General features: G+C 47.6%; 1 protein-coding gene across 3 annotated transcripts in view; it reads left to right on the top strand.

Annotated features, from left to right (window-relative positions):
• Nadk (NAD kinase) overlaps positions 1–10,980 on the top strand; it is a 29,548-nt gene extending 18,568 nt beyond the window's left edge. For all 3 annotated transcript variants that reach the window (XM_031379757.1, XM_031379758.1, XM_031379756.1), the window contains exons 4-12: positions 4,270–4,399; positions 5,463–5,571; positions 5,695–5,780; positions 6,857–6,959; positions 7,486–7,625; positions 7,814–7,913; positions 7,991–8,148; positions 8,669–8,751; positions 9,412–10,980. In XM_031379757.1, coding sequence (XP_031235617.1) covers positions 4,270–4,399; positions 5,463–5,571; positions 5,695–5,780; positions 6,857–6,959; positions 7,486–7,625; positions 7,814–7,913; positions 7,991–8,148; positions 8,669–8,751; positions 9,412–9,574 — 1,072 coding nt within the window. In that variant the 3' untranslated portion in view covers positions 9,575–10,980. The remainder of the gene's footprint in view (positions 1–4,269; positions 4,400–5,462; positions 5,572–5,694; positions 5,781–6,856; positions 6,960–7,485; positions 7,626–7,813; positions 7,914–7,990; positions 8,149–8,668; positions 8,752–9,411) is intronic.
• Positions 10,981–11,475: the final 495 nt, after the last annotated feature.

Consider the following 11,475-nt stretch of genomic DNA (forward strand, 5'->3'; position numbering starts at 1 on the left):
GCCTGGTCTACAGAGTGAGTACCAGGACAGCCAGGGCTACACAGAGAAACCCTGTCTTGAAAAAAAAAGAAAAGAAAAACAAAACAAAAAAAACCCAAAACTCACATGGTAGAAGGAAAGAACAGTCGTACTTTCATGGTCTCCTTGTGACAGACACACACACATTAAAGAAATAACGAAGAAAATGTTCAGAGGGCACAGGAGTGTTTCATTTCTGCACCTTTGGTTTTGTTTTTGTTTGGCTCTTTTTGCCCACATCTAGAGACCGTTGTTTTCTGTGTATCCAGAGTCTGTTCTGAGCTTTCCCTTTTCTTCAAAGTAGATAGTGTGAAAAGGCCAATGTAAATGTGGCTGCCTGGGAGGTATAGACTGACTTGATACGTAAAATGATGAGCCTGAGTGTGTGGATTGGAGACACCTTACTTTTGCTCTTCTCTCTTAGGCAAGTGTAGGTAGGGCTGTGATGTATGATGGGGCTGGGCCAGGCCACATATGCCTGTGCTGTACAACACCTTTTTCTGGTCTGCATTAGAGACCTGACCCAAGGCTATGAATGTATGTGTGACCTTCTAACTAGTGGTTCTCATCCTTCCCTATGCTGTGACCCTTTAATACACTTTTGTTATGGAGACCCCCAACCATAAAATTATTTCATTGCTACTTCATAACTGTAATTTTCCTAGTATTATGAGTTACAGTGTAAATATCTGATGGGCAGGATATCTGATATACAAGCCCCGAAGTGGTCATAACCCTCTGGTTGAAACCCTGCTCTAAGCTTCCTCTTGGAGAGGACTGCATCATTGCTTTTCTGCCACCTGCAGGCCATCCAAGGAACTGCTCTTAAACTTGAAACTTGGCTGCAGGTTTGGTGTAAATCCCAGTAATGATGCTGTTCTTATGCCCCTAGGGATGCAGAGATGCTAGTGTTAGTGTGTTTGAGGGAAATTGTCCACTGCCTATGAGTTCACAGAGCAGAGTTGTGTGTTATTGCTGCTGCTAAAGGGATATCATTAGAAGCAAGGGTTCTTGATATGTTATATACTATCTTATCCATACATCCAGCAATCATAATTGCACCAACACCAAGCAGTCTGCTGATATCCACTGTGTCATTGTTTGTCCCATGTGTGGCCCACCCTAGCTCCCTACTACCAAGAGCTCTAGGCACTCCCCTGTTTTCTACCCCTGGGCAGGTGCCCATATGCTTGCCCACCACCTCCCAGTGTCCTGGTGGTCTCCTGTGTTTGCCAACCACAGCTTCTTGCAGCCCCTTCCTGCACAGCTTAGCATTTCCACTTACTAACCCTCTCCAGCAGCCAGTTTTTGCTAACCCTATTTATTTTATTTTTTTAAAGATTTATTTATTATATGTAAGCATATAATAAATTATTTATTATAGGTAAGTACACTCTAGCTGTCTTCAGACACACCAGACGAGGGCATTGGATCTGTTACAGATGGTTGTGAGCCACCATGTGGTTGCTGGGATTTGAACTCAGGATCTCTGGAAGAGCAGTCAGTGTTCTTAACCACTGAGCCATCTCTCCAGCCCTTTTGCTTGTTTATAATGTGCATGCATGTGTGTGTGTGTGTGAGTGTGTGTGTGTGTGTGTGTGTGTGTGTATGTGTGTAATACATGTATAAGCGTATGTGCCTATATGTGTTTACTTACTCCATGTGTGCAGCTTCCTATGGAGGCAAGAAGATTTTTGGACCCCCTGGAACTGGAGTTGCAGGCAATTGTAACTCCAGATTATAAACCAGACATGGGTATTAGGACTTAAACATGGGACCTCCTCAAGAGCAGCGTACACCCCCCCCTCTTTTTTTTTTTTTTTTTTTTTTTTTTTTTTTTTTTTTTTTTTTTTTGGTTTTACAAAATAAGATTTCTCTGTGTAGTCCTGGCTGTCGTGGAACTCACTTTGTAGAGCAGGCTGGCCTTGAACTCAGAAATCTGCCTGCCTCTGCCTCGCAAGTGCTAGGGGAGTAGTATGCACTCCTAACTGCTGAGCTATCTCTCCAGCCCCACACAGCCAGTTTTACTTAGATATCAGTTATTTAGGCCAGGACACAAAGTGGCCTGCAAGCCATTCTTCGAGGTCAGACAGTCCACGTGAGGGGCTTTAGGACTGTGGGTTAGTGTCTAGCATAGGCATCTTTCTCTGCTCTGCCTAGGACCATTAACTCTAGGCTCTGAGGTAGAGTTCTGTCACTTGTATCTCTGTATTCCTCCATATGTCAGTGTATAGACATATAGCATCTATGTTATAAAAATGAGGGCTTTATACATTTGCCAAGTATCAAGTATTCCCAAAATTGCATGGAGGTCTTACCAGGAACTTTTTTTCCTTACTAGTTTGAGACTTTACTTTGAGGCTATATTTTCCTTATGGGGATATATGAGGATGTCAGTCTCTGTTGTATGGCACAGTGGTCATGCATCCTTGTCTGGCATGGCAGATCACTCAGAGCTGGTTCTGACAGGCCATGAGCCTGTCAGCTCCACATGGCACCTGAATCCCAGACTGCCTGAAATGGTCATCATTCCTCTGTAGATGACACAACAGGAAGTTGAGCTGGTTTCTGGTCACAGGGAGGGCTTGGCCTGCATATAATAATGCTGGTGACACATGCTTCGGGGCTGAAAGAGTCATGGGCTGGGCCAGCCTGAGGCAGCCATAACCCACACATGGGCAGGATAGGCTACTGGGTACAGGGTGTGGGCTTGGAGCTCTAGTGGGGCAGAGGTCTGTGATCCACCCACCTTCTCTGGAACCCAGAGTCTGGCAAGTTCAGGGAGTTATCTCCTTTCACCTGCAGCCCTTTCACCTGCGGGTGGCCTGCGACCGCCTCCCTGTGGGCGGGCCTGCCTTTTCCATGCTCCCAGTTCTCAGTCGTGCCCGGCCTGGGCACTGCCCTGCCAGGCCTGCTAGGCAGGTGGTCCTGGCCCTTCATTAGGAGCAGGGAGCTGAGACTGGCCCCCTTTGCTCTTAATAGTTAACCTTGTGTTTTTTCATTTTTAAACCAGATGATGAGGCAAAAGGGCCATGTAGTGAGAAGGGAGTCTACGTTTTTGTTTATTTGATTTCTTAGTTTAGAGAACACTGCTATAGGACCTTGACAAGTCTTCTACATTTTGCTTTCAGTTTTGAGGATACAAAAATTAAACTCAGTGTAATACACAACTAGGAGTATGGTGGCCAGGCAGGGCTGTGTGTCTGTAATAAGGGAACACCACAATGCTGGGGATATGCCTGCTATCTCCTAGAAGGTGGAGACTGCCTCAGGAGTCCTGAGCACTACAGGCGGGTGGTGAGGCTCAGAGGCAGCGATGAGTGGCCTCTCCTCTCCCAGGAATGCCAGGAACAGGTGAGTGCTTTGACCACTCGTGGCCTCTGCTTTCAGTAGTTTGTGTCATAATTTGAAGGTTGGTTGTGGGTCCTCACAGACTGCTAGAACACATTTTATAATTGGGAAAACTGTGTTGGAAAGGAAAAAAGGTACTTCAGAAATGAAGATTTGCTAGGCTAGGCATGGTACCAGGTCATGCCTTTCCTCTCAGCACTCAGGAGGCAAAGGCAGGTAGATCTCTATGAATTTGAGGCTAGCCTGGTCTATTTAATGAGTTCCAAGCCAGTCAAGGCCACATAATGAGAACCACTTTTAAAAAATAATAATAGTTATTAATTTTAATTATTTTAATTAATACTTATTAATTTAATTAATAAATAAGACTCAGCTAACACCCTCCAGGTACATAAAAGGAAACACATGTTCTGAAGGGTTCTGGGACTAGTAATAGTCCATAGTAGACTACAGGACAGAGTCCTCAAACCAGCTGTTCTAGGTTCTGTGAGGAACAGATGTCCTCTATGGGCTGAAAGATATCCTAGGCTTTCCTCTCTGCTGCTTTAAGCCATCTCTGTCCCCACCATAACACATGTGATCTGGCCCATGAAGGTGATTATGGTACAGTTGGCAAGCAGGGTGCCCAAGAGGGTATGGCCAAAGCCATGTGGACAGTAGCTGGGCAAGGTGGGTCTTCAAGGTCCACTAGCAGCTTAGGACAGTTGCTCTAGAACCATTGTGTTCCTGGTACATGGCTGCAGGCTGACTGACAGCCATCCCTGATGGCAACAATTGCTGACATTGTGCATACAGTTGGCAATGTATTTTTCCTTGTTTCTAGTTTGTGGCTATTTTTATTTTTCCAAATTCCTCAAGGAAAAGACAACTGCTGGTATGAGCTCTTTTCTCTCCCCAAAGGCACATCCAGGACCCTGCAAGTCAACGGTTGACATGGAACAAGTCTCCCAAGAGTGTACTTGTCATCAAAAAGATTCGAGATGCCAGCTTACTGCAGCCCTTCAAGGAGCTCTGCATATACCTCATGGAGGTGAGGCAAGCAGGATCAGGTCTAGGCTTGGGGTGACGCATCCTGTTCTGGCATTGGGAAGGAGACTTGGCCAGGGTGGCAGAACCAAGAACTCAACAGGCCTTAGATGACTGAAGCACTCTAAAACAGACTTACTCAACTGTAGTGCTGGGGCTGGGAGACCTCTGCTGGAGGGGATGCATCTGGCAAGAGCCCTATACTGTGAGGAAGTTGCCCTCCTGACCTCAGACCCTCCAACACATTACCTCCTGAGTCCTGTTGCAGCACTTAACCCTCACCTCAATCCCTTTGATGTTGCTAATAATACATCTCCCCCGTCTGGCTAAGTTTTAAGAAAGAGAGGTTTGGCCAGGCAGTGGTGGCGCACGCCTTTAATCCCAGCACTTGGGAAGGCAGAGGCAGGCGGATTTCTGAGTTCGAGGCCAGCCTGGTCTTCAGAGTGAGTTCCAGGACAGCCAGGACTATACAGAGAAGCCCTCTCTAGAAAAACAACAAAAAAAAAAAAAAAAAAAAAAAAAAAAAAAAAAAAAAGAAAGAAAGAGAGGTTTGTTTTAGCCTGTGATTCTGAAGGTACAAAGCCCAGGTGCCACATCTGATGATAGCTATCTCCCCTGCAGAGCCCCAAGGCATAGGACAGCATTTGTCAAGAGATAGTGTGTTCTCAAACATGGGTGCAAATATCTTCTGGCCTTTCCTTCTTCCCATAAAACCACAAGAATGCAATGGTGTGTGTCTACCCTGATTACTCCTAATCAACCCCCAGAAGTGCCACCTCTGGAAATCAAAGGCTAAAGTTGCACTTCAAAATCCTGTTGCCCTTCAGTATGACTTCAGGAACTCCCTCTAAACTGAGGTTAAAAAGCACCTGTTTGGGAAGAGGCCTGTATGATACCCTGAGTGGCAGAGTTCTTGACTATGAACTGAACAGTATGGAAATGACTAGCTAGCCAAGAAAACATCTTTTTTCACCCCATCCCAAAGTGGAAAAGCTAGTATGACCTGGACTGGACCAGTGAGGGCCCAATGGGCTATGCAGGGGCTCCCATGCATTCTTTGTTTCCAGGAAAACAACATGATCGTGTATGTGGAAAAGAAAGTTCTGGAAGACCCTGCTATAGTGAGTGATGAAAACTTTGGACCAGTGAAGAAGAAGTTCTGCACTTTCCGTGAAGGTGTGCTGACTTGATCCCCCTCAGCTGGCAGAAGCCATTAGCACTCTGCCCTGTTGGTATCTTCACACTTGGGCACTAGGGTTTGTGTGGTAACAGTTCCCACATGCTGTGTTTGTCTTCTAGATTACGACGACATTTCCAACCAGATAGACTTCATCATATGCCTTGGAGGAGATGGCACTTTGCTCTATGCCTCCTCACTTTTCCAGGTAAGGCTATGTTTTAGGGTATTGAGGTATTTTGGGGTACAGTGGAAGTATCCCTTCTCTACAAGCTCCCTTAGTGTTCTTACTCCAAGGCAGCATCTTCACAGAGATCACCTAAGACATCGAAAAACACAGATACTTACATTACAGTGCATAACAATAGCAAAATGCAGTTGTGAAGTAGCACTGGAAATAATGTTATGGTCAGCACAGCATGAGAAATGGGATGAAATGGCTGCAGCATTAGGAAGGTTGAGAGCCACTGCTCTAAGGAGATGGAGATTTTTTCAGTCCAATTATTAGCGGTAGAGCAAGTTTACAGATAATGCAAGTAACTGGTCTCCTGGGTGAGTAGAGATGAGTGGGCATGCCCTGTCAGTGTGGGGAAACTCCTCCTGAAGAGTGACCACATTACTACAGACCTGGCACTGCAGACGTAGGCTAGAAACCAAAGCCTTGGGCAGGTAAGGGCACCAAGGAGACCTCTGGCCTCACCCTCAGCAAGGTAGGCCCTAACTTGTGGTGTGCTAGAAGAGTGGGCATGGTGCTGCAGGGAGGTGGCCAGTACCCTCTGGTGAGATGCCAGGGCAGAGCCCATCTAGCCGTGTGGAGCTGAGGATGGGGGTAGGTTTGGGGTACTGGCAAGATGTCACCCCTGCTTTGCTGCAGAAGTTTCTGTCCAAGGACTATAGGCAACTTGTACTTTGAACCTTAGTTTTATGCTCAGGCCCACTTGTATTTAGATAGGGCCTAAGCCATCTCCAACTTTCCTCTTTCATCCCCTAGGTCTCTGCCAAGTCTGCTTACCTTCTAGCCTTATGGGCATGGTCACCACAGTCATAGCCTTGTATCTGGTACTGGCCAGATCTTTGCTGTGTGACCAGTTAACTGGTCGGGTCCTGTTGCTTTTGTTTCTTTTTGGCCCTTCCCACCCGTTTCTCATTGCTTTGGGAGATGGCCTGCCTTGCTCTTCTGCCTCTTGCTTGGCTCATGCCTACCCATCCCCAAGAAGTGCAACTATTGACAGTTTGGTGGTTCCTGGGTAGTTTGGCGATGCCACCTGGTCTCCTCACCCACAGGGCAGTGTGCCTCCTGTTATGGCCTTCCACCTTGGATCTCTGGGCTTTCTGACCCCATTCAACTTTGAGAACTTCCAATCCCAAGTGAATCAGGTGATAGAGGGTAAGTTGGAGCATCCTGGATTTTCCAAAACAATTCAGGGTTTTGCTCCTACTTGATGAGATTATTGTTGTTGCTGTGGGTTCATTTTGTTTTTCAATTGTATGGGTATGGGTATTTTGCCTACAAGTATGTCTATGCACTCACTATGTGTATACCTGGTGCCCATGGAGGTGTAGAGTGGGACTGGAGTTACAGGTAGTTGTTACCCAACATATGGGAGCTAGGAATTGAGACTGGGTCTTCTTTAAAAGCAGGCAATGTTCTTTAACCACTAAGTCATGTCTCTGGCTCCTTGGTTATTTTTCTTTTAATAGTTTTTATTTAATGATGCAGTTTCAAGATTTGGGAATTTCTAAATTTCAGATGTTTCAAACATTCCTTACTAAAGTGGGAAGTCCAGCAGCGCATGGGCTGCTCAGGGTGGCTTTAATGAAAGGTACTGATGGTCACTGACTTAGAAAGGGAAGGGTCCCAGCTTCCTTGGAGGTGGCCCCAGCCTCCCTGAGCTAGACCCTACTGACCCCAGGGAATGCTGCTGTTATCCTGAGGAGCCGGCTGAAGGTCAGGGTGGTGAAAGAGCCCAGAGACAAGAAGACAGCCATCCACAACGGCCTCAGTGAAAATGGTCTGGACACAGAGGGTGGAAAACAGGCTATGCAATACCAGGTCTGTGGAAAATTCCCCAGCTGCCTAACTTCAACTTCCGAGGAGGGGACCAGAGTGGGGTGAACTCGGGGCTGGAATCCCTGACACCAGGATGAGAAACTTGTGGTGAGCCTTCAGTACTTCTGATAGCAACACTAGCCATGACCTCGCTCCCTGAGTGCAGTGCCATGGCCTTCCATCTCTTCCAGGTCTTAAATGAAGTGGTGATCGACAGAGGTCCCTCCTCATATCTGTCCAACGTGGATGTCTACCTGGATGGACACCTTATCACCACTGTGCAGGGCGATGGTAAGGCCCATGTTGCAGTTAGGGACCCAAGAACCCCACATGGGCCCAAAATGATGCCTACACCCTGTCCCTGCCAGGAGTGATCGTGTCCACCCCGACGGGCAGCACAGCATATGCAGCTGCAGCCGGGGCCTCCATGGTCCACCCCAACGTGCCGGCCATCATGGTTACACCCATCTGCCCCCACTCGCTGTCATTCCGGCCTATCGTGGTCCCTGCAGGGGTCGAGTTGAAGGTCAGAGCAGTCCCTCTCTGTCTCCTCTGATCTGTGAGTCTTTTGACCCTAGGCTAGCAGAACACAGTTGTCACTACCTTAGCACCTGCCACCTCCAAAGTCTACCTCCCAGCACCCTCACATGTGATCCCCACCTGTTAATGTACCTGGAACCTAAGGCAGAAGGGCCTTGTATCTGTCGATGGTCCTCATTGGGAAGGCATGGAATAAGTGTCTCTGTGTAAGCAAAGACTCCTGATGGGTCTGATTCTCAAAGCCTCTGACCTGATCTCCAGCAGACTTCCAAGTACCCACCATCAGCCTCATTCCCTAACCTCCCTCCATCCCAGGCCACTTAGGCTAGTTAACTAGTTACTAGCGTAAGTTCTAGTGACTATAAGTATGGAAGGTTTCAACTGTTCTTAGAACACCAAAATGAGGCTAAAGCTGTATTGTGCAGGAACCCTGAAGGGCCCAGAGTGCCCTGGGAACACACCCTTCCTGCCTGGAACCCACTTCTATTCCTGTTCCACCTCTTTAGATTATGCTGTCACCAGAAGCCAGGAACACGGCATGGGTGTCTTTCGATGGACGGAAGAGACAGGAAATCCGCCATGGAGACAGGTTTGGAACTGCAAGGCAGGGCATGGGCTGAATCCGTGTCTTCCATCAGGTGGGATTAGTCACTAGTGGGGTAACCTGTTACAAAAGCATGGTCATGTACAGATGCAGTAGGTTTGCAGCAAGGCCCTGTTCCTTGGTTCTTGTTATACACACAAAGACAAGACTGGTCTCAGCCTAGATGTAGGGTGAGTCACCTCCAGCAAGGCTGTGGTCCTGCCTACAACCTGCAGTACCTAAAGGGGAAAGGTCTATGGCCATGAGCCCACCACTACACAGCCCCAGAAAAGCCAGCTGCACCTATACAAGCTCGCCCCTACATCTTCCTGGATGTGTGGGTGTGCTGTTACCCAGCTAAGAGTGGTCTACCCCAAGACCTAGGATGCTGCTTATGTCTTTGTCTAGTTTTCCACCAATCCCTACCCTGCCTCACCCCTGGGAGAAGTTGCCTAGATCCCTTAGAGTCAAAGACCTGGTGTCAGGCCATCAGTGCAGTGATAACAGGGACGAGCCTGTGTCTATGTACCCCTTTTAAGGATCCAAAGTAGCTGCTTGCATTTAGACAAAGTGAGGCCCTGGGAGAGAGCTTTGGCATAGGGAGAACATTTTGTTACTTGGAAAGGCACTTGGCTCCCCTAAACATAACTCTCTTTCCCTTCAAAGCATCAGCATCACCACCTCCTGCTACCCACTGCCCTCTATTTGTGTGTGTGACCCCGTGAGTGACTGGTTCGAGAGCCTTGCCCAGTGTCTGCACTGGAATGTTCGAAAGAAGCAAGCTCACTTTCCAGAAGATGAGGAGGACCAGGATGAGGAGGACAGCTAGACTACATTTCCCAGCTTTCAACCTGATCAGACCCTCAAGCTCTTGGGGGCCTTCCTTCTCTTGCTCTCCTGCTGGCCTTCTGGCTGACCTGGCCTTGACAAACCACATGGCTGTCCAGGCATCTATGTCCTGCCTGCCTTGCTGGGGGAGCTTGGGTCTGCCTTTTGCAGAACAGATCATCTTTTTAATGTTTTTAAACCTCTTTTTCATTTCTAAAAAAGCAAAATGAGAGCCGGGCTGGGTGTCCTACATCTCTCCCATGGGTCCCCGCATCCCCTTGAGATTCCCAGGTCAGGAATTCCCATAAATCAGTCTGTTGAAATTCTGAGGGGGGTCAGAATGAATTGATCTTCCTTTTGATATTGAAATAAATGTCTCAGCCAGAAATCTTCTTTTAGCTGTAGTCCTTTTCCCCAGGGCCTGTACCTTTCCCCTTGGCAACCTTTGCTATGGGTTGGCAAGGCAAGCTTGCTTTTTGCGTTTCTGGAGATGGCTAGGTACCTGAGTCTGGCCCCAAGACCTCTGACTCCTTCCAGAGCAGACAGAGGTAACACTTGGCACAGCCATCCAGCAACCTCACATTCCTCACACAACAGGGCCCCAGCTCCTGGGGACAGTTTAAATCCTGTATACACTTTTTAGAGGTTACTTTAACCTTTCTGAAGTGATTATGTACATATTTTCTTGTACACGCTTTGTGAAGATTTAGAGGGACTGCCTGTTGTCCAGTGTTTACATTGTGTCCAGGACAGGGCTTTGTGCTTCCACTCCCTACACATTGGCCACAAGGGTTTTGAGACCAGCTCACTATTGACATCAGGCTTGTGGGCCTGTTCGCCTTCCATAAGAATCTGAGGTTTGATTCGATCTGAGCAGCAGCCAGGAGCCTGTGTGCAATGCAAGTAATATTAGCACCTGAGTGCCACACAGGCCCTGGAGCCTTTGTGGAGTCAATGGTCAGCCACGGCCCCTCTGCTAGGTATCTGCTTTCAGTTTTGTCCTCACCTCTTATGGCAGGAGTAGGAAGGAAGGACTGCCCATTCTTTGACTGGCTTTCGAGGTGAAGTCAGGCTTTTGTCTCATGCTTCTAGAAAAAGTTTGTCAGCTGCTGTAGAACCATGGTGGTTCATCCCTACAGTGTGTGCCGTTCATCTGTGACTGAGCACAGCAGGCCTCTGCTATGATCCAGAGGAGAGCAGGGTCTGAAGTGTATGTCATGCATCTAAAAAGCAAATGTTGACAAATGTAGAAGCAGCTGCCACCAGACTGATCCAGAACCCATGGAGTTTTCACGTAAATTCTTAATGTTTCATATTGTTAATATCTTAAAATTTTGTTAATTGTTAATGAAGGCCTTATTACTATTTTCAGATTCTTTCAATAAATAAACTTGTTTTAAAAAAATTGAGTTAAGTAGCAGCTTTCTTCTGGCTCAACTCAAGGGCATCTCCAGAGGTCACCCTATCCACAAGAGATACTCTTACCCTAATTGATAGCACCATGACTCTGTGGTGGGCACCTGGCCTACTCTAAAGCAACATAGCATGGTATCTTAAAACTCAGGGGCACAATCACGTCTGCAAAGAGGTCACATGTGGTGCCCAAAGCTGGGATAGACCTGTGACTACTAAGGTCAAAGACTATGGCATGGCAGCCCCTCAGAGGAGTGTCTTCAAGTCAGTCTGTACTGTCATCAGGAAGACCCTGAGACCAAAGTGCAAGTTCCAGAGTTCCACTGCTGCAAGAGGGTGAGAGTGTCCCTCACCCACCATCCGTCCAGCTACCTGGTCCAGGTCAAGAGGTAGCGCCAGGCAAATCTCTTGCAGCCCCTAGAAACCTGATGGTGTAGGCACTGACATACCAGCCTCCTGCCTGTGTGTCAAGAGCCTGTTGAGAGCTAC

The sequence above is a fragment of the Mastomys coucha genome, unplaced genomic scaffold (assembly GCF_008632895.1).
Source record: "Mastomys coucha isolate ucsf_1 unplaced genomic scaffold, UCSF_Mcou_1 pScaffold18, whole genome shotgun sequence".
Lineage (NCBI taxonomy): Eukaryota > Metazoa > Chordata > Mammalia > Rodentia > Muridae > Mastomys > Mastomys coucha.